At 41.9% G+C, this 24,108-nt stretch overlaps 1 protein-coding gene across 1 annotated transcript in view; it reads left to right on the top strand.

Annotated features, from left to right (window-relative positions):
• The window catches only part of LOC115165027 (anthrax toxin receptor 2), a 125,555-nt gene extending 109,837 nt beyond the window's left edge, over positions 1-15,718 (top strand). Inside the window, exon 16 of the mRNA XM_029718043.1 lies at positions 12,387-15,718. Within this exon, the coding sequence (XP_029573903.1) occupies positions 12,387-12,425 (39 nt within the window). The 3' untranslated portion in view covers positions 12,426-15,718. The remainder of the gene's footprint in view (positions 1-12,386) is intronic.
• The last annotated feature ends 8,390 nt before the right edge of the window (positions 15,719-24,108 follow it).

Below are 24,108 nucleotides of genomic sequence, written 5' to 3' on the forward strand. Positions count from 1 at the left end.
ATCTACAATCACGCCTGACAAGGCCAAAGAAATCTACACCTTGCTGGAAGCCCAGCCTTCCACAGGTTGGATTCATTCAATCAATAGCGCTTTTCACCGAGCCTAGGAACGGGCAGTGCACGGCCAAATAGTTGTTGTGCCTCATTTCCCTCCTTCAGGGAACAGTAGTTTTACATTCCCTATCAGTCAGTCAATTTCAGTTCAACAAACTATGGGGAAATATAATCACACCCAAAGCCGACTCCAATGGATACTAAGTGGAACGGCCCATGGCAGACTCCCCCAGACCTGATCCCATCAGATGAGGCAATCTGGGTATTGCCTTGTTCAGGGCAGAACGACAGAGTTCTACCTTGTCAGTTCAGGGATTCAAACCAGCAACCTTTACAGTTACTGGCCCAACACTCTGACCACTAGGCTACTTGCGTACAGCCCTATCGTGAAGATTTCCCTTGCAGACTGAATGGTAGCAATAACATTCGGAAGGTAAAGCTCTAACCATCAGATTGGCACCTCTTAATGGCCAGGCCCATAGGAACCAAATCTCCGGCCTTGCTTGCCAAATCTACCCATGCTCCTGGGACAACAGGTCCCTGCTTAACTGGAGTCTCCACGGATACCCCACCTAAAAGGCAAATTATCTACACAAACCAAGGCTGCCTGGGCCAATGGGCAGCCACAAGAATCAATGCCCTCTCAGTGCACCCTCTCCAATGTGGGCTGAATCAGAACCACTGGCGGAAACACGTAAAGGAGGGTCCGAGGCCACTGGTGCGCCAGGGCGTACGTTCTCACCGTGAAAAAAAGACGGCACTGCAAGTTTTCTCACAATGCGTAATATCTACGTCAGTCCTGGCGAAAATGTCCCATACCTGGGAGAGCCTCCACACCTGATGAAGCGACCGGCGTTAGGCTGTGAGAGGAGTGGCTTGCACTCAGCGCTGGAAGGGCTGATAGCCCTGCGTGAACTACTTCCATCAAAGAAGACATCATCCCCAGTAGGCAGTGGTGAAAAATGCACTGCGACCCAGCTGAAATATGGCTAAGCAGAGCTGGAACCCGGACACCCCCTGTGGAGATAGATAGAAGCGTGATACTTGAGTGAGCATTGCTCGAGACCCAGAAACGGAATACACTGAGGTAGAGTCAGACAGCTCTTTTTCTGTTTTCTTATGAAGACTGGATGTGTGTAACACTGCTTGCCCCCCTCGACTCCGCCACCACCAGCCAATCGCTGTAATAGCATTCTAAGAGCATTCTAAGAGCATTCTAAGTTTGTAGATTCTGAGGTACTTGGTGAGGGCACGTAGGTGTAGAATTGGACAGAAAGTCCTGTACCATTTTGTATCCAGGAATACCGGCTGTACCAGCAGGTCCCGGTTCTTCGACATAGAAACCACTCAGATTGCCTGTTTCTGGAGACAGGAAGATATTTTCTACCTCAAAATTGGCGCTGAGGCCTCGGGAAATGTCGACTTGATGACTTTGCAGAAACATGGGGGGATGCACAACAAATTGTAGCCTGTATGTATCCCGATGTCACTGTTCGCATTATCCAGGGCGACACTTCTCATGCACGCCATTGGTCGTAGCAGACTCCCGTGAAGTGCCATCTGAAGGAGGTTCTTCTTCCATTTCCACCACTCTTGAAAACTGTGCTTCTGAACATGGAAAAGGAACACTTCTCATCAAACTCACACACTTTTAACACCCGTGAACATTGTGGAACATCGGTTGAAAAAAACGGTGTATTCTATATGTGTCAAGGTCTGCCTAAAGCCCAGCCCACTCTGGGTATCAGGGCTCCAGCGATCAGTGACGTGCCCTGATTGGCCATGCCACTTGGGGATACTGTTGTCACAACGAGCCTCACTCGGTTTATGATGAGCTCCGGTAACCGGCTGGCACCCAGCGCTGGACCGCACGCGTTAAAAATAGACCCAGGGGGAAAGCGTTATTGTGGTGGTTATCCTACCGACTAGTCATAGGTATTGGCGACAAAGCGCCTTGTAACCTAGCTGGGAATGGGACAGACAGTTCTGAAAAACAGACCCTTTCTATTTTAACAGACAGAGGTGATTCGTAATATAATTCCAAGAATGAAAAACGTTGAACTGGAGTCAGACATCTCATTTGGGGGCGTATATGAACCACAGAGACTGCATGTTGGATAATAGCATGGCCTGCTCGTTCCCTCGAATCTGCTACCAACAGCGAGTGTTCTATAGAGCCCATAACCTGGCACTAGATACCCCATAGGAACTGGTGAGCTACAGGCAGGAATCAGGAATGAATCCCAGTATAAGCCACCTATGGGGAGGGGTGCCCCCTTGTGGACAGTGACCAAACTTGTCACTCTCACTCTGGGGAGATTGATATACCCCTTGAACCCTGTGAACACCGTGGAATGTAGGGTAACAGAGGGGGGCGGCATTTAAACATGGAAAAGCTTCCAATATACGTTGTGATGCATGAAGCCCGGCGCCTTTACAGGCACAGGGGGCTCTGGCAATGGCTGACGTAGTACCCCGTTTGACAAACATGGGGACGTTATTGTCAAATACATGTTTTTTTGCGGAGAGGCGCACTGGTCACTCAGACCCGTGCCGAGGCTCTGGGGGCTACTGCATCGGGGGTTCACGCAAACCCCTAGGGATGGGGTTGCCATAACGGCGGGGGAAAGCTAATAAGTTTCACTCGCCGGAAGTTAAGCATGCTAGCTGACATAAGCCAGCGCTAGTAGACCACCCAATCCATCTCCCAGCCGATGTAAAGAAAGGCGGTGTCGGTAATTCCAAGCTTCCTCAAAAAATGCTAAAGGTCTTTCCAAGGAGTTTATATGCCATACGTGGTAATGCGAATAACTCATTGGTTTGTGGTTAGAAAACGTATGAGGACAAGTTCTAACTTCAGCACACAACGTCCAGGGGGTGAGAACGCTCCACCACTAAGGGACAGTTCAGTTGGTGCAAACGAAAGACGGCCTCGTGTTCCAATTATTTGTTTTAGTAGTGTGAATGTTCCTGTTCACACCGAGGCGAAGAGCGGTATAATTGAAGGAATGAATCTGAGCCTCACTCATGTCACCTTTGGAAGGCGGAGCTTCCAGTGAGGCTTGGATTTCATTGGCCTTGTCATGCGTAATTGTAGATCCTTCAACCGAAGTCTCAAGAGTGCGTCTCCCCATAGAATGTGGTACCGATGTTGACAGACTGAAAGGGAACAGATACCTCACAGCTGCCAGATTAGACTGGATCTATTTTGATATAGAGGGGAAAAAAGGAGGTACAAAATAGGAAAGCACTCACACATCTGAATTTGCTTGTTGCGTGGGAAAGAAAATCAAAACTTGCGCACTGAGCTTGCTAGTGTCACCTTTGTTTATTAATTAAGCTTACGTATCGGCCTCAGCCTTCGTCAGACAGAGGTCAAAAGGAGTTATGTTCTAATGTCCTTTAGGGCTCTTCGAGATATCTGGTTGTGTTAACGCTATCCCATTGATGTTGGCGGTATTTACTTTCTTCCTAGTACACAGCATGTACCTAGCTCTTGTATAAGTTGTATTTGTTTATTTATTAATTCAATATTTCACAGACATTTTTGTGATTTGACAAACCTCTCAAACAGAGTAAAATATACGTACACCTCCTTTTCGGTGAAAAAGGCGATAAAAGGCTGTTCCAACCAAGATCAAACTCTGTTGAGGGTGCAGGGATGGCCTGACTGGATTCGGAGTACTTCCAGCTCCATCTCTTTTAATCGAATGGCATGCTCACGTTCCTGTTCTTGTCTGGCTGTGCGTGCGTGCGTTCTTCTGGTTCTATTCTGGCTGAATGTTCTTCTGGTTCTAGACTAGCTGTGTATTCTTCTGGTTGTAGACTAGCTGTATATTCTTCTGGCTCTTGTCTGGCTGTATGTTCTTCTGGTTCTAGTCTGGCTGTATATTCTTCTGGTTCTAGTCTGGCTGAATGTTCTTCTGGTTCTAGTTTGTATGTTCATCTGGTTATAGACTGTATGTTCTTCTGGTTCTAGTTTATATGTTCTTCTGGTTCTAGACTGTATGTTCTTCTGGTTCTAGTTTGTATGTTCATCTGGTTCTTGTCTGGCTGTATGTTCTTCTGGTTCTAGTCTGGCTGTATGTTCTTCTGGTTCTAGACTGCATGTTCTTCTGGTTCTAGACTAGCTGCACGTTCATCTGGTACTAGTCTAGCTGCACATTCTTCTGGTTCTAGACTCGCTGCACGTTCTTCTGGTTCTAGACTAGCTGCACGTTCTGCTGGTTCTAGTCTGGCTGAACGTTCTTCTGGTTCTAGCCGTTTTAATCAAATGGCCTGTTCAAACTCTAATTTCTGTTGTTTCAATCTCTTCTCATGTTCTTTTTCCTTGTGTTCAAGATCTAATTTCTGTTGCTCCAATTTCTTTTTGTCTTTAGTTCTACCTCTCTCAGTTGCACGTCTATGGGGTGTACTCTACCACCCGTAGGACTCTATTCATCATCCTCCCTCTTTGGGAGGATTTTCCTTCTCTACCAAAGCAGTATAGACTAACTCTGACAGCTGCTTTTGAATCTGCATCTGAAACTTTGATGTCATAATGCTTTGCAATGATGAGCAGATTCATCTTTGTGTATTTATCCAGTATCTCCCAAGTAGAGTTCCCCACAAATGCTCTCAAATCAAAATATTTGTAATTTACTTTTTGTATATTTTTTGCAACTTTCCACTGCTTCAGAGTGATATGAGCAAAAAAAAATAAATAAATAAATAAATAAATAAATAAAACTGGGAGACATTTTGTTACGTTTCCCAATAAACTACAAATTGTCACTCAACAGAAAAAAAAGAACTAACAAATGAGTCACTGACGGTTTTAAAATGGTTTTCTGAAAGGCATCCATGGGTGTCTACTGAGTGCTGGCCAAGCAACTCCAGTTGGAAAGATCCCCACCACGGACACCTACTATATTTGCCTGAAAACACCATGGACACCCACTAGATTTGCCTGATAACACCACGGACACCCACTATATTTGCTCCCCCCCCAAAATTAAAACCCAACTTAGGTTAGGAAGTGAAAATAAATGTGGAACAACACAAACAGGGAGACACAAAATACACGTCTTTGTGTTCACAAACTGAAAGAGGGTGTAGTAGTCTAGCTCTTCCGACATCTATCATGTGTAAACTGGGACATTGGCTCTGCGGCTCTTTAAATATCAGCTGTGCCGGCACAGGTGAAACTAACGACTGAGTAACGAGGCGACAGGTGCAACACATCCTGACCAACAAGGACGACTGCAATCATGTCCACGCCTAAACAGAACCAACGTCGAAATCAAAAAATGAAAACCAAAGCCTGTAACAACGAGAGGAAATGGCCTGGCATCATGTTGTTGGCTGTAACCATGGTGGCTTTGATTTCCCTACAGGACAGATGGCAGTGCTATGTGGGCAGTGTGTGTCTGTGCACCGATGTGGGGCTGTGTGGACTGACAGGGGAGGCCTGGAGTATGGGAGGATTGCTCACACTCTGGCACTCCTGCTGTCCCCTTTGCAGCTGCACTTCTCCCTAGTCTCCGTCTATTTTCAACTTCTTAATTTGTTCAATATGTAGCGAGAGGATAAATCAGGAACACATGTCTGATTGGTGAGACTTCACAGACAGAGAGGGACATTGGAATGTGTCCAATTTGGAGGTATTGAAAGTGTTTTTACTCACTTTATATTTGTATTTTTACAATAAATGCCATTGTGACCTCATGCATGTAAAGAAGACATTTAACTTTAGCATTGTTCTGTAATTATTATATTTCATTGCAGCCAATAATTACATTTTACCTTTATTTTAACTAAGCAAGTCAGTTAAGAACAAATTCTTATTTACAAAGCCTAACTGGACAACACTAGGGCCAATTGTGCACCACCCTATGGGACACCTAATCACAGCCGGCTGTGATACAGGCTGGAATTGAACCAGGATCTGTAGTGACGCTTCTAGCACTGAGATGCAGTGCCTTAGCGCCACTCTGGAGCCTGATTTATATATGTGGCGGCTCAAAGCTAAAGGACATATTGTGACAAATATAAAATATTGTTTTCCATGTATTTCATTGTTTACCAAAAAATTGTCATATAACTTATATGGAAATGTCTTATTAACTTATGTAAAAGATGAGCACCACAAAATGGCGTAGTTGGTCATGGACCAAACTCTGGGTTCCACCACTACGGCATCCATATTAGGAACTCTCTCAGTTGTCGGAAACTCCCTCAGTTGTGTTCATGCTAGGGCCTTCCTAATATGGATGCCGTACAACCCGTTTTCTTGGTCTCAGTCCCTCATGTAGAAACTGAAGAGTGTAAGACAGATCCTTGGGGACGTGTAGTGTTGTTGGGGGAATCAAGCTGTTCAGAGAGAGATGAGATGTAAAATCACACACACACACTCCTGGAGCCTTGACAAGGGACGAGCCAAAACTCTGATCGACAAACATGTTCTTGTTCTCTGAAGTCTGGCTGCGGGCTGCAGAACTCTGCAGCTCCAGACAATATGGTGGGTCAGAGACAAAACCTTCAAACCGCCACCAAGATGGTATTTACATCGCCAGGCCAAAGCTATGGTCAGATAAGAAAAGAGGTGTCCCCACAGGGTGATATTTTGGTATGGCAATTTTTGGAGGAGATCTGTTGCCAAACATGGGAATACTGAACACAACGCTTGTTTTAGAACAACTTGGGAATAAATTGACTTATAACAGTTAGGATCAGCTTGATCGTCCCCCTTTAAATAAAGGGCACACGGTGGCTGCCTTCCAAGCAATGGGAACTTCCCCAGAGAGGAGAGACAGGTTAAAAAGGTCAGAGACAGGCTTGGTGATGATCGGGGCTGCAACCTTAAAGACGAAATTATCTAAACCATCTGCCCCAAAAATGCTCCTTATTGGACACATCACTGCACTCTATACTCCTCTGTAAACTGGTCATCTCTGTATACCCAACGCAAGACCCACTGTTTGATGTTTATTTAAAAAAACCCTCTTAGGCCTTACTCCCCCCCTATCTGAGATACCACACCTGTATTTGGGGAGTTTCTACCATTCTTCTCTGCAGATCCTCTCAAGTTCTGTCAGGTTGGATGGGGAGCGTTGCTGCACAGCTATTTTCTGGTCTCTCTCAAGAGATGTTCGATTAGGTTCAAGTCTGGGCAACTCAAGGACATTCAGAGACTTTTGCCAAAGTCACTGTCTTGGCTGTGTGCTTAGGGTCGTTGTCCTGTTGGAAGGTGAACCTACGCTGCAGTCTGAGGTCCTGAGCGCTCTGGAGCAAGTTTTCATCAAGGATCTCTCCAAGCGGACTGTCATGTGCCTTTTACTGAAGAGTGGCTTCCGTCTGGCCACCTGATTGGTGGAGTGCAGCAGACATGGTTGTCCTTCTGGAAGGTTCTCCCTACAGAGGAACACTGGGTCTTTGTCAGAGTGACCACCGCATTCTTGGTCACCTCTCTGACCAAGGCTCTTCTCCCCCGATTGCTCAGTTTGGCCAGGCGGCCAGCTCTAGGAAGTGTCTTGGTAGGTCCAAACTTCTTCCATTTAAGAATGGAGGACAATTCCTTCGACCTCATAGCTTGTTTTTTTGCTCTGACATGCACTGTCAACTGTGGGACCTTATATAGACAGGTGTGTGCCTTTCCAAATCATGTCCAATCAATTGAATTTACCACAGGTGGACTACAATTAAGTTGTAGAAACATCTCAAGGATGATCGAATGGAAACAGGTTGCATCTAAACTCAATTTTGAGTCTCATAGAGAAAGGTCTGAATACTGATGTAAAGTATTTATTTCTGTTTTTTATTTTTAATACATTTACAAAAACAAACATTTTTTTTTAGCTTTGTCATTATGGGGTATAGTGTGTAGATTGCTCAGGAATGTATTGTTGAAAATCTATTTTAGAATAAGGCTGTAAAGTAACAAAATCTATATAGGAACTGTATATATATATTTTCAAAAGTATCTCAGACCTGTAGCTATGAATATTCATTTTCTATTGTACAATATTTGTACAAGACCACACCAGTATTTTAGTGTGAATTGCAGTTGGATACGTTATTCTGACACCACCCTTTCGGTATCTTTAACATATCTGAAGTTTTAATTGACATCATTTAGAAAACTCTACTTCTCAATTTCTCCAAATGTATTTCAGTACAAACCTAATGGAGGGGTTTTAATGGTACCTATTAATCATGAGACAGTAGCTTGGATCTCTCTCTGAATCTCTCTCTCCGACTACAAGGAGAAAAACAAAAAACCCACCCTCCACCCCTTGTCACATCACTTCTCAATCTCCCCACCTCTGTCATCTACCAATCCATCCTTCTATCCTTCCAGTCAGTCATCCCTCCATCCATCCGTCTGATGGAATTCCTCTGACATCCCATGCTGACGTGTAGACTTTTCTATTGTTCTCCCTCTCTGTACTCTGACGGGTGGTACCACACATCACCATCTCTCCCTCTGTGTATGTGTGTGTGTGTTTATGTGCCTCTGTGCAACTCACACTGCCAAGAGCTAACTGGCCCAGGAACAGGATCAGGAGAGCATGGAATGGGTCGGACAGTATTGTGCTGCACCTGTTTAACCATTAGCAATGGGGGTGGGAGAGAGACTCAAACATTATAACTAAATCAATGGGGACTCCATTCTATGACGTTTTTGGAATTTCAGTCTTTGGTGATCGTTAGTTCTGAAAGATGATCTTATTGAAACATATATAGGTCCATTATCTTCTCTGCCGACTTTTATCTCTGGGTTTTGTTCTTTCATTTTACACTGAAAACATTTTTCCATCCCGAAGAAACAACTACATAGGACCATAGTCTCAGTCCCAGAATAGGACCATAGTCTCAGTTCCAGAATAGGACCATAGTCTCAGTTCCAGAATAGGACCATAGTCTCAGTCCCGGAATAGGACCATAGTCTCAGTCCCAGAATAGGACCATAGTCTCAGTCCCGGAATAGGACCGTAGTCTCAGTCCCAGAATAGGACCATAGTCTCAGTCCCAGAATAGGACCGTAGCCTCAGTCCCAGAATAGGACCGTAGTCTCAGTCCCGGAATAGGACCATAGTCTCAATCCCAGAATAGGACCATAGTCTCAATCCCGGAATAGGACCATAGTCTCAGTCCCGGAATAGAACCATAGTCTCAGTCCCAGAATAGGACCATAGTCTCAGTCCCGGAATAAGACCATAGTCTCAGTCCCAGAATAGGACCGTAGTCTCAGTCCCAGAATAGGACCATAGTCTCAATCCCAGAATAGGACCACAGTCTCAGTCCCAGAATAGGACCATAGTCTCAGTCCCGGAATAGAACCATAGTCTCAGTCCCAGAATAGGACCGTAGTCTCAGTCCCGGAATAAGACCGTAGTCTCAGTCCCAGAATAGGACCGTAGTCTCAGTCCCAGAATAGGACCACAGTCTCAGTCCCGGAATAGGACCGTAGTCTCAATCCTCAGCTCCTGCTGAGAAGCAGCTTTTTCAAAGTCCCCTTTTCGTTTTAAACCCCAGAAAATCCAGTGAATTTAGCTGCTCTGGTGTCTGCGGCCAAAACAGCATCTGATGTGCCTTATTTGTTGACTGTGTGAGATTAGGCACAGAGGGTCGACATCCAGGGGCTTTACCATGCAGAGATGGAGCAAAGCCCACACACATACACTACTACGAGAGCGGGTACATTTGACATTTTAGGCATTTAGCAGACGCTCTTATCCAGAGCAACTTACAGTACTGAATGCATACATTTCATGCACTTTTTTTTGATGTACTGGCCCCCCCGTGGGAATCGAACCCACAACCCTGCCGTTGCACACACACCATGCTCTACCAACTGAGCCACAAGGAAGGTACACACACTCGATGTCAAGACAGATAACAAGGAGGATTCTATATTTTGTCTAAACTCCAGTTCTAATCCAAACATATTTTAGCGAGGCACAACCCAAGAGTGGATCTGCTAACTGTTGTGGCTGCCCCACTGCAATGTTGAACCATGGCAACGACAACCACAAGAGTGGCTGTTGGACTCAACAGTGTAGGAACAAAGCAACGGTCTCCGACCTTTCATGGTATTTGGATGCAGTTTTTGGATGCTCAAAACAACTCAGTCGTTGCATTGGCATCTGTCCGGTTAGTGCATCCAATGTCAGGGTTGGCCTTTTTTCTCTGTGTGGAGGGAGGGAGGGAGGGAGGGAGGGAGGGAGGGAGGGAGAGAAGGTGGGCTCGGCACAGTGTCAGTTGTGTTTGTCTTTGGGTGTGGGAGAGTAGTAGTGGCAGGTTGGGGGTGGGTTTAGAGCTCTCTCTTGGTGTCTGTATATTAGCTGGTTTAGAGCTCTCTCTTGGTGTCTGTATATCAGCTGGGTTAGAGCTCCTGCTTGGTGCCTGTGTATTAGCTGTATATTAGCTGGGTTAGAGCTCCTGCTTGGTACCAGTGAGAGCTGGGTCAGAGCTCCTGCTTGGTACCAGTGAGAGCTGGGTCAGAGCTCCTGCTTGGTACCAGTGAGAGCTGAAGCCATACCACTGTAATGTGCTGTTTCCCTCCCAGCAGACAGGCATGCTGGCCGTGACAGCCTTTCCTCTGGACTTCCTGTAGTCCACACCAGGGTTGGGGTCAATTCTAATTCTATAATTGAACATATATTTTCAGACTTCTCAATAAACTGTAGAATATACATTATTTATTTAAAAAGTTGATAAAACATTTTTTGTATTTTTTTTAATTCAAATCACTTCCTGATTTGAGTGACTTTAATTAGAATTGACCCCAACCCTGGTCTGTGTTACCCCATGCTGCCCTATACAGGACACCCTTAGTGGGATGAGACCACCATGGTCAAGGGGCCTTCATTGAGATATTGTTGTTGTGGCGGGCAGCTTGGTGGCATGTGAAGGAATAACAGTTGTTAGTGAGTTGTGCCTTATACATTCTGTTACAAGACTATTGCAATATGTATGATATTTTCTTAATGGGTATATTATGTATTTCATTGTATATTTGACCTAGTATGAGAATATTGCTTTTATAAAGTACAATGTAAAATGTTTTATTGTTTGTAATCTTACTGATAGGTGAAATTGTATTTAGTACTTTTGTTTTTAATTAAAACTTTTTAAAATATTAAAATTCTGTTTCTGATGAAAGAAAGTATTTAAATGTTTATACAGTATGTTGTAATTTGTTGCAGAAATAACTACAAAATTGTACTTCTGTGGAAATGTAGAGAGCCTCCAGAGACTATTCACACCCCTTGACATTTTCCACATTTTGTTGTGTTACATCCTGAATTAAAGTGGATTCAATTGAAATGTATTTTGTCACTGACCTACACACAATAACCCAATAATGTCAAAGTTGAATTATGTTTTTGACATTTTTACAAATGTATAAAAAATAAAGCGCTGAAATTTCTTGAGTCAATAAGTATTCAACCCCTTTGCTATGGAAAACCTAAATAAGTTCAGGAGTACAAATGTGCTTACATGGACTCATGATGTCTGCAATACTAGTGTTTAACAGGATTTTATTTTTGACTACTCTCATAGCTGTACGCCACACACAATTATCTGTAAGGTCCCTCAGTCGAGCAGGGAATTTCAAACACAGATTCAACCACAAAGACCAGGGAGGTTTTCCAATGCCTCGCAAAGAAGGGCACCTATTGATAGATGAGTAAAAATAAAAAAGCAGACATTGAATATCCCTTTGAGCCTGGTGAAGTTATTAATTACACTTTGGCTGGTGTATCAATAAATGGCTGTGATAGGAGAAAACTGAGGATGGATCTATAACAATACTAACCTAAATGAAAAGAAGGAAAATCTGGTTCAGTCTGCTTTCCACCAGACACTGGGAGATGAATTCACCTTTCAGCAGGACATAACATAAAACACAAGGTCAAATTATTTTCAATACGTTTGCTAACATTTTTAAAACATTTTTTTTCCCACCTTGTCATTACGGGGTTATTGTGTGTAGATGGGTTAGAAAAAAAACATTGATTTAATCCAATTTAAAATCTGGCAAATCATAGCAAAATGTTAACTAAGTCAAAGGGGTATGAATACTTTATGAAGTATTTTATAATACTTTATTAACATATACAATATTTAATATTCCTATGCTGCAACAACTAGATTTACTTCAAAATGTATTTGCCATTTTTGGTGGGAAAATATTACAATTTAAGTTTGAGTAATATTAGTTGTAACAAATATTACAATGATTTATGAGTGTTTATTTTTTATAAATAACTTATTATTTCAATAGTGATGATTGTACTTTATGCAATTTTGGAGTCTAATGCCATGTCTTATTCTTTCTCATTTCAGGGGAAATGTATTAATTTCAGCCGACTGCAGAACCGTTAGAAGACAAAGGAATATAATCTACAATGATGACTATTCTCTCGATTAAAAAGCAAAATATTTTTGAACACTTAAAATCCCCCCCAAAAACTATAGTGTCCAAAAACCACTATCCATTTGCTTCTCTCCATTTTGTTCACAAAATGGGGACTCCTCTCCATGATATCTCCTCCTTTCTCAAAAATCATACTCATAAGAACATTTAAATATTTCCATCCATCCGTAACTGGGATTTAACTTCATTTTTTTTCCACTTGTCGTTTTTTTTTTATTAACATATTTATTTTTTCACAAGCCAAAGCAAATAAAAGTACTGGACAAACTGGCCGTTCGGATCCAGTTTTTTTTTTTTTTTTTTTTTTTGTGCACCAAAGGATTAACATATTCTGACCATATTGTGCCCTCTGTGGAAAACCTTATTTCATGGGCACAGACGGAAGCAATCTAAAAAAAAAACACAGCGAGCGAGAGAGAGAGAGAGAGAGAGAGAGAGAGAGAGCGAGCAAGACTGTGATGCCTTTAGCGTGGCAGTATGAATACTCCCAGCAGGCCTCGACACACAGTGCACAAGTCCATCGCCTCTTGGCAACGTCTCATCACAAATCCTCTCCAACTCATCTCCATCCACTATCGTTTGAAAGATGCCTGGCGGGACCCCCTATGAACGTAGATCCTGTCATTTTAACACTGAGAAGTGCACACGCATGACAAACTGTGGACAGCCAGGATGCCCTAAGGTATTAGAAGCAGTAGCTAAGACTTTTGCGCCTTTAATTTTGTGAAGACACCTTTCTTTCATTATGTACTGGGGACAAGGGGAGGGTTATTAGAGCGTTATCCCACCGCGGGCCAGGCCGGGCCGGGACAGGACAGCCCCTCTGACCAGACCACCACAGCTCTCTTCTTCAGACTTGGTTTAAGGGATAGGCTGCCTGAAGCCCCTGACATGGTGCTTGGCTGTGTTCCCCTCTGTTTTGATGCAATCTGCTGTATGCTCACTAAGGCGTACAACATCACAACCCAATAAACATGACAGTCAGTCAGTTGAAGAGTTTTAAGATATAGATACAGCTGTCTCCAATGTCACTGCTACCCTTTCCCTCTGTCTCCAATCCTCCAAGGACCTCCCTGCTTCTACCCCTCTGTCTCCAATCCTCCAAGGACCTCCCTGCTTCTACCCTTCCCCTCTGTCTCCAATCCTCCAAGGACCTCCCTGCTTCTACCCTTCTGTCTCCAGTCCTCCAAGGACCTCCCTGCTTCTACCCTTCTGTCTCCAGTCCTCCAAGGACCTCCCTGCCTCCCTCCAGTCTCAGCCCTATAGTTTCCCTCAGCAGCAGAATATCAACGTTTAATTAAAAAATAATTAAAGCGAACAGCAAGCAGCAGCCTGTGAAGATTTGGTCGTCTTTTTTTTTATTGCTTTTGACATTGAATGACCTACAACTGTACGTGCATTATTTGGAGAGAAAGAGGCCATCCCATCCTGTCTCCTTGGTGACGGTTTGGTGCACCCTGGCCGTCCGAAACCCAAACGCAAAACCAAGGCAACGGATGCGACGTACAGATAAGTATTGTTCAAATTACGTTACCAAGTTTCGCACGCTGCGCTCCAACCCCCCCCCCCAAAAAAACGGTAGTATATATATTTGTTGTAGATTTCTCAAGCGTGTTGTCATGACGCCAATCCCAAATGATGTCAGCGAGAGAGGAGCACTGTGGGGGAGGAAAGGCAGCAGCTGAAGAGAAATGGCTCCAGCGATCCAGTCACTTTGGATACGGTACTTCAGATGCAAAATGGATATTGGAGTCGAAACCTGACAAAGCGCACCCGGTTTTGATGGGAACCGGTATAGACAATGACCAGTGGCTGGGTCAGTGGGATGTCTCTGTGCAACCAGGGAAGCTTATCAAATGACACTAAAAATAAGTTCAACAACCATCGAGTTTCAGGGGGAATGGGGCCAGGATTTTCACATTTGGTGGGCATGCAAGTGCACGAGACAGGTTGGGCGTGCACGTCGTCTCTGACTTAATTATTCCTTTTTTTTTTATCTGGGTGGACAGGAAGGGACCGCAATGACACTGATGGTCAGATACACAATCCTTAGGGTGCTGTGATATTAGTTTCAGACATATATTTTAGTCTCTTGCCTAATTTCTCAGTTTAACATTTTGGTCAGATAATCAGATTCGTTTCGATATATTTAACCGTTTTTTTTTTTTTTTTTTACATTCCGTTTTTATGTTACATCTGAGAGCACAGAGCGGCTATTAAACCCGTACTAATGAGTTATTTACATGCCAGCCAGAAAACAGCTATCCAGTCTAGCAACGCTTCACATTGGTTTTAAGAGGCGTCTCCTTCCCCTCCTGTGCCATTTCCAAATGTTCCATGGAGAGATCAAAATTGTTCACTTTTTATAAATAAAAAAATATTTTTAATATTGGTTTAAAAATGCTAATACAGCAGTTGTACTTTGCCTAAGATTATTTTCTTATAAAGAATTATTATGTATTTTCTTGCACTTTTGTTTTTCTGCATGATGGATGGAATTTTATGTGAGATTTTGCCACATTTTGCCTTTAAAAGTTGGTTTGAATGTAGTTATTTCACTATATCTTGTTGTCATTTTATTTAGAATTGGATACATTTTTCTAAAAAGCCATTTCTATATTTGTCTTATTCACATTTTGGAAGGTTGTAAAATAATGAATATTTTGTCTTTTTGAAAACACAACATGTTAAAAAACAGGTAATCAAAAAAGTGTTCAACTATGTGTAAAACACTGTATTTTGCAATAATTTAGATCAGGAAGTTTTATAATTAAATTTCCACTTTGAAAATCATATATTTTTAATGATCGCAGAATTGCAAAGAAGTCTATAAAAAACCACATATTCTTCACAGCATCAGACAGGGTTTATTTTTCTGAAGTGAAAAGAAAATGGCCCTTTTTATTGTACTTTGTTGTGTGTCCTCATGTCTGCATTTCATATGTTATCATACATTATTATATATTATTATAGCACTTCAGGATAGAGTTGTTCTAGGTGCTTTGTAGAGACAAAGAAAAACAATTGTTTTCCTGACTCTGTGTTCTTTCAGTATCAATTCAAGGCTCTGCAAATGCATATGATGTATAGTTCTTTTTTTTTTAATCGGTTTTGTATATTACATTTTTTTTGTTCTTGTGTTTTACAAATTCTCCAGTACTATCACATGTTAATGTTATTACAATGACTCATTGTAATTTTAAAAATGTGTTGAATTTATTATTAAACCATCCAATGGAAACTGGACATCCCATTTTTCCATAGTGAAGACATGGCCTGATACTGTTTGAGTGTAAAGGTGCTAAGGGCTACGTTTAATTGGGTCTATACAGATTTATACGGGCCGACAGGGAATGTGATTATATGATGTATGTGTACAGAGATAGTGGACAGTGACCAGCCTCTCTCTCTCCATGCCCCCCCCCCGTGAAGCCTAACACCGTAGGCACACACACACACTCACACTCACAAACAAACACACACGGACAGACGTAGACATGCACACAAAACGCTCCAAGGACCACAACGCCCCAAAAAAGAGGTCTTCCATTTAGTACAAATATGCACTTGTACACCTTCTGTTTTCACTACATTTGAATGCCTGGTGTGTGTGTGTGTGTGTGTGTGTGTGCGTGCGTGCGTGCGTGTGTGCGTGCGTGTGTGTGTGTGTGTGAGAGAGAGAGAGATAGAGAGAGTCTGTAATGATCTTATACTGGGAGATACAAAATACAACTTTGTGGTAACTGTTTGTGGAAGGCCCTTTCCTGTTTCAGCATGACGATACCCCCGTGCACAAAGCGAGGTCCATACAGAAATGGTATGTCAAGATCAGTGTGGAAGAACTTGATTGGCCTGCACAGAGCCCTGACCTCAACCCCATCGAACACCTTTGGAATTAATTGGAACGCCGACTGGAAGCCAGGCCTAATCGCCCAACATCACCTCACTAATGCTCTTATGCCTGAATGGAAACCAATCCTCGCGGCAATGCTCCAACATCTAGTGGAAAGCCTTCCCAGAAGAGGGGAGGCTATTATAGCAGTAAAGGGGGGAACCAACTCCCTATTAATAACCATGATTTTGGAATGAGATGTTCGACGAGCTGGTGTCCACATACTTTTCATCATGTAGTGTGTCTTTAATACAAGCTCTGTATCACTGTGCTTCCAGTTCCTCTCAAGGTTTCTGTGCCTTCTGTGGACGCGCACAAACAAACACACACTCAAACACACGAGCAAATACACGCTCAAACACACACACACACACACAGATGGTATCACTTGACACTACTTAAATCATCAACATCCCTTCATAAAGCAGATGACTCTGCTCATCTGAGCATTCCACTCAGCTTAGAACGCCTAACGGTCACTAACAGTTACTGGAGTTACTGAAGGACATATTTTCATATGCTTTAATATTAAAAGGCTATATTTTCCTATGCTTTAATATTCAAAGGCTATATTTTCATATGCTTTAATATTCAAAGGCTATATTTTCATAGGCTTAAATATTAAAAGGCTATATTTTCCTATGCTTTTAAATATAAATCTACCAATTTCATAAGCCTCTTTATCAAAATATTTGCTTATCTGCCTATTTACCTATTCCCTTCTCCGTAGCAGCAGTAACCACGGACGGATCGAGCTGTTTTAAACACAGGATATGTAATACTGCATAAATACTTGTTATAATCCATGTTTAAATATATCTATGCTGCAAAAGCTGAGCTATCAAGATCTGCGTTATAATGTGCAGCAAAACTATATAGAGCAGCTATCTTACAATACTCCATCTTACAATACTCAAACTTAGAGTACCAATCTTACAGTACTCTATCTTACAATACTCTATCTTACAGTACTCTATCTTACAGTACTCTATCTTACAATACTCTATCTTACAATACTCTATCTTACAGTACTCTATCTTACAATACTCTATCTTACAGTACTCTATCTTACAGTACTCTATCTTACAGTACTCTATCTTACAATACTCTATCTTACAGTACTCTAACTTAGAGTACCCATCTTACAGTACTCTATCTTACAATACTCTATCTTACAATACTCTATCTTACAGTACTCTATCTTACAATACTCTATCTTACAATACTCTATCTTACAGTACTCTATCTTACAATACTCTATCTTACAATACTCTATCTTACAGTACTCTATCTTACAATACTCTATCTTACAGTACTCTATCTTAAAATACTCTATCTTACAGTACTCTATCTTACAATACTCTATCTTACAGTACTCTATCTTACAGTACTCTATCTTACAGTACTCTATCTTACAGTACTCTAACTTAGAGTACTCTATCTTACAGTACTCTAACTTGCAATACAATAGTTGTATAATTTAATTTCCACTTTGAAAATCATATTTTTTAAAATTATAGCAGAATAGCAAAGTAGTCTATAAAAAACACATTCTTCACGGCATCAGGCAGCGTTTCTTTTTTCTGATGTGAAAAAAAGGGCCTTTTTTATTGTACTTTGTTGTGTGTCCTCATGTCTACATTTCATATTTTATTATCCATCTTTAGACTGTAATCAGTGGGGAATGAAACATTTGGTGTTAACCAGTGGTCAGCACCTGGGCATTCTCATACAGCCTCTTCATATAAATAAGGAACCATCTAAACTGTAAGGTCTAAAATACCAAATTTATGCTATAAACTGGTAAGGTTAGCCGCTGTAAACCCTGGATTACTTAAAACCTCTCTAGGGGGTGTGGGACGCTAGCCCACACCTGGCCAACATCCAGTGAAATTGTAGAGCGCCAAATTCAAAAACAGAAATACTCATTATGAAACATACAAGTGTTATACATCGGTTTAAAGATGAACTTGTTGTTAATCCAACCACGGTGTCAGATTTCAAAAAGGCTTTATGGCGAAAGCATACCATGCGATTATCTGAGAACAGCGCCCAGCAGACAAATCATAGCGATTAAATGTATCACTTACCTTTGATGATCTTCATATGGTTGCACTCCGAAGACTCCATGTTACACAATAAATGTTTGTTTTGTTTGATAATGTCCCTCTTTATGTCTAAAAACCTCCATTTGTTGGTGAGTTTTGTTCAGTAATCCAATGGAACAAAGCGCGTTCACAACAGACAGACGAAAAATCAAAAAAGCACCATAAAGGTTCGAAGAAACATGTCAAACGATGTATATAATCAATCCTCAGGTTGTTTTTGTCATAAATAATCGAACAACCGGACAAAAGCTTTGTCAATAGAAAAGGAAAAACAAGAAAGGCACGCTTCCGGTCATGCGCTGGACTCATGTCTGGAAATTTCCACTGTCCTCTCATTGAAAGTGGTGTTTCTCCCTCATTTTTCAGAGTAAAAGCTTGAAACAATACCTAAAGACTGGCCACATGTAGTGGAAGCCATAGAGATCGTGAACTGGGTCATAAGTCTTTGTATAGTGGATAGGCTTTCAATGAAAAAACAGCCATTTAAAAATAAAATCATTTCCTGGATGAATTTTCCTCAGATTTTTGCCTGCCATATCAGTTCTGTTATACTCACAGACATTATATTAACAGTTTTGGAAACTTTAGAGTGTTTTCTATCCATCTATCCATCTACCAATTATATGCATATCCCAGCTTCTGGGCCTGAGTAGCAGGCAGTTTACTTTGGGCACGCTTTTCATCCAAAATTCCGAATGCTGGCTCCTACGCTAGTGATGTTAACAGTCGCATGCTTAACCCGGAAGCCAGCTGCACCAATGTGTCGGAGAAAAACACAGTTCAACTGTCGACCGAAGTCAGCCTGCAGGCGCCCAGCACCGCAACAAGGAGTCGCTAAAGCGCGATGAGACAAGTAATACACTGTGGGATGGAGGGTGAATCCATCTTTAGACAATATACACTGAGGGATGGGGGACAAATCCATCTTTAGACTATATACACTGAGGGATGAATCCATCTTTAGACTATATACACTGAGGGATGGGGGATGAATCCATCTTTAGACTATATACACTGAGGGATGGGGGATGAATCCATCTTTAGAATATATACACTGAGGGATGGGGGATGAATCCATCTTTAGACAACAAACCCTGAAGGGTTGGGGGATGAGTCCATCTTAGACTATATACACTGTGGATGGGGGATGAATCCATCTTTAGACTATATACACTGAGGGATGGGGATGAATCCATCTTTAGACTTTATACACTGAGGGATGAATCCATCTTTAGACTATATACACTGAGGGATGAATCCATCTTTAGACTATATACACTGAGGTATGGGGGATGAATCCATCTTTAGACTATATACACTGAGGGATGAATCCATCTTTAGACTTTATACACTGAGGGATGAATCCATCTTTAGACTATATACACTGAGGGATGAATCCATCTTAGACTACATACACTGAGGGATGAATCCATCTTAGACTATATACACTGAGGGATGAATCCATCTTTAGACTATATACACTGAGGGATGAATCCATCTTTAGACTATATACACTGAGGGATGGGGGATGAATCCATCTTTAGACTATATACACTGAGGGATGAGTCCATCTTAGACTATATACACTGAGGGATGGGGGATGAATCCATCTTTAGACTATATACACTGTGGGATGGGGGATGACTTGTATCTATTGTTGTAATTGTTGTCGTAACTGTTGATGTAACAGTTGATGAATCTGTTCATGTAACTGTTGTTGTAACTGTTGATGTAACTGTTGTTGTAACTGTTTTTGTAACTGTATTTGTTTACTGCTATTGTAACTGTTGTTGTAACTGTATTTGTTTACTGCTGTTGTAACTGCTGTTGTAACTGTTGATGTAACTACTGTTGTAACTGTTGATGTAACTGTTGTTGTAACTGTTTATGTAACTGTTGTTTTATCTGCTGTTGTAACTGTTGTTGTAACTGTTGATGTAACTGTTTATGTAACTGTTGTTGTAACTGTTGATGTAACTGTTTATGTAACTGTTGATGTAACTGTTGATGTAACTGTTTATGTAACTGTTGTTGTAACTGCTGTTGTAACTGTTGATGTAACTGTTGATGTAACTGTTGATGTAACTGTTGTTGTAACTGTTGTTGTAACTGTTGATGTAACTGTTGATGTAACTGTTGATATAGCTGCTGTTGTAACTGTTGATATAGCTGTTGATGTAACTGTTTATGTAACTGTTGCTGTAACTGCTGTTGTAACTGTTGTTGTAACTCTTCTTGTAACTGTTGTTGTAACTTTTGATTTAACAGTTGATGTAACTGTTTATGTAACTGTTGCTGTAACTGCTGTTGTAACTGTTGCTGTAACTGCTGTTGTAACTGTTGATGTAACTGTTGATTTAACTGTTGTTGTTCGCTGTTGTTGTAACTGTTGATATAGCTGTTGATGTAACTGTTGATATAGCTGTTGATGTAACATTTGATTTATCTGCTGTTATAACTGCTTTTGTAACTGTTGATGTAACTGTTGTTGTAACTACACAGGGTCAGTAGTTTTTACCGCCAATGTGAACTGACCAGTAAAAAGTCTATAGTGGGCCAACATTATACATACAAATAACATACACTATGTAAAATACAACCATCAAGTTTTATTTTACAATCATTTGTATTTAAATTGTAATCTATACTAAGTACCTTTGCCAATCCACTAAAAAATAGAGAAAGAGAGAGAGGTGGGGGGAGACAGAGAGATGGTGAGAGAAAGACAGGTGGTTGGTAATTGAGAGAGAGAGAGAGAGAAAGAGAGAGAGTGAACGGAGGGAGAGAGGGAGAAAATTAACCTTTCAAAGAGGGACCCTTTTTTCCAAATGGATGGTTATGCATTGTTTTTCAAAGAGTATTAGTCCCTCTCTCTCTGCTGTTATAGAGAAGGCTGCTATTCAGATTCAGAGATGGAAGGAAGGATGGAGGAAATACAGGTGGAGGATTACTACCTCTTGATGGTTCAGGCTTTTTGAGGTTTAGGCTATATTGTTGGGATGTTCTTTTTCACTATAATGGATATGATTGTGCAATTACTTAAGTGCTTTATGGTTAAAGTCCTTTCTCCAATGAACATAAGGACCAGAAGACAGATCCAAAGAGAGTTCATTCTATCTGTATAATCCTGATAAATAACTAATGATTTCTGTAATGTAAATTAAAATGTCTTTGAGTTGTTATGAAAAAAACATGAAGGTTTTCTGCACACTTCCTTCTCCATGTTTTTTTCGTAACAGCCCAAAAACTTTGGCAGCACTTTCATTTACAATACAGAAATTACTTGTTATTGTCACGGTTGTCGAAGGAATGAGCGGACCAAAGTGCAGCGTGTGTGTTGTTCCACATTTTATTTATACTGTGAAACTATGCAATACATAAATAAACTTGAATGACAAAAAAACAACAAACCGTGACGCAGAGGTGAAACAGACACTACTCAAAACTAATCTCCCACAAACCCAGGTGGAAAAAAAACCCTACTTAAGTATGATCTCCAATTAGAGACAACGAGGACCAGTTTTCTCTAATTGGAGATCATCCCAAACAAAACCAACATAGAAGTACAAAACTAGAACATGAACATAGAAATACAAAACATAGAAAAACACCCCCTGTCACGTCCTGACCTACTCTACCATAGAAAATAACATCTTACTATGGTCAGGACGTGACTATTATTTCCTAAAACAATACTTGGAAGCAGGTTAATTACATAACCTAGTAATTACATAATAAAGCCCATCACCCTGCTAGGTACAACCAGCCCCAAGCCCATCACCCTGCTAGGTACAACCAGCCCCAAGCCCATCACCCTGCTAGGTACAACCAGCCCCAAGCCCATCACCCTGCTGGGTACAACCAGCCCCAAGCCCATAACCCTGCTAGGTACAACTAGCCCCAAGCCCATCACCCTGCTAGGTACAACCAGCCCCCAAGCCCATCACCCTGCTAGGTACAACCAGCCCCAAGCCCATCACCCTGCTGGGTACAACCAGCCCCAAGCCCATCACCCTACTGGGTACAACTAGCCCCAAACCCATCACCCTGCTGGGTACAACCAGCCCCAAGCCCATAACCCTGCTAGGTACAACCAGCCCCAAGCCCATCACCCTGCTGGGTACAACCAGCCCCAAAGCCCATCTCTCTGCTGTAATAATGTTAATGTAATAATGTTATCACAATATATACTGTGCTGAACCCCCACAGGGCAGGCGTTGGGTTATTTGAGTCAGACACATTAACTAACACGCTCGCCTCTACCTCTTACGCCGTAGGCTCAACAAGGTCCGTCTGGTTTGTGCTAATGATTAAGCGAATATCTGACTGTCTGTGAGGTTTAGAGTTCCCATATTTTTGAGGCAGCTGGGATGTCTGTTGGGTGTCTGAACCCATATCACCTGGTACCCCGGCTGACAGGTCTCTCAGCCAATCACCTGGGACCTCCAGCTGACTGACAGGCCTCTCAGCCAATCAGACGAGAGCTCTCGGGGCCATTGGAGGTGGAGCATCGGGCAATAACTCAGAGAGGCGTGTCGGATAAAAGAGGTGGGTTGAGCAGGAGTCACCTTGCTGGAAGCAGACAGCTTCCTGCCTAATGAACGATGAGAGGAGACATGGCTGGAGGTGTTTGTTATCGTGTCACATCCCAAAGTCTAGTAGCAGGAGGTGGATCAGATTGCTTCTGACATACTTCTCTAGCAGATGTTGTTGAAATTGTGCTAATGTTGCAGATTACAATACATAGGCTATCTGTGGTGTTGTGTAGGAATGTGTTGTGTTGTTAGGCTATCTGTGATGTTGTGTAGGAAGGTGTTGTGTTGTTAGGCTATCTGTGATGTAGTGTAGGAAGGTGTTGTTAGGCTATCTGTGATGTAGTGTAGGAAGGTGTTGTGTTGTTAGGCTATCTGTGATGTAGTGTAGGAAAGTGTTGTTGTTAGGCTATCTGTGATGTAGTGTAGGAAGGTGTTGTTGTTAGGCTATCTGTGATGTACTGTAGGAAGGTGTTGTGTTGTTGTTAGGCTATCTGTGATGTAGTGTAGGAAGGTGTTGTTGTTAGGCTATCTGTGATGTAGTGTAGGAAGGTGTTGTTGTTAGGCTATCTGTGATGTAGTGTAGGAAGGTGTTGTTGTTAGGCTATCTGTGATGTAGTGTAGGAAGGTGTTGTTAGGCTATCTGTGATGTAGTGTAGGAAGGTGTTGTTAGGCTATCTGTGATGTACTGTAGGAAGGTGTTGTTGTTAGGCTATCTGTGATGTACTGTAGGAAGGTGTTGTTGTTAGGCTATCTGTGATGTACTGTAGGAAGGTGTTGTTGTTAGGCTATCTGTGATGTAGTGTAGGAAGGTGTTGTGTTGTTGTTAGGCTATCTGTGATGTAGTGTAGGAAGGTGTTGTGTTGTTGTTAGGCTATCTGTGATGTACTGTAGGAAGGTGTTGTTGTTAGGCTATCTGTGATGTACTGTAGGAAGGTGTTGTTGTTAGGCTATCTGTGATGTACTGTAGGAAGGTGTTGTTGTTAGGCTATCTGTGATGTACTGTAGGAAGGTGTTGTTGTTAGGCTATCTGTGATGTAGTGTAGGAAGGTGTTGTGTTGTTGTTAGGCTATCTGTGATGTACTGTAGGAAGGTGTTG

This window comes from Salmo trutta, chromosome 27 (genome assembly GCF_901001165.1).
Source record: "Salmo trutta chromosome 27, fSalTru1.1, whole genome shotgun sequence".
In the NCBI taxonomy this organism is placed as follows: Eukaryota; Metazoa; Chordata; class Actinopteri; order Salmoniformes; family Salmonidae; genus Salmo; species Salmo trutta.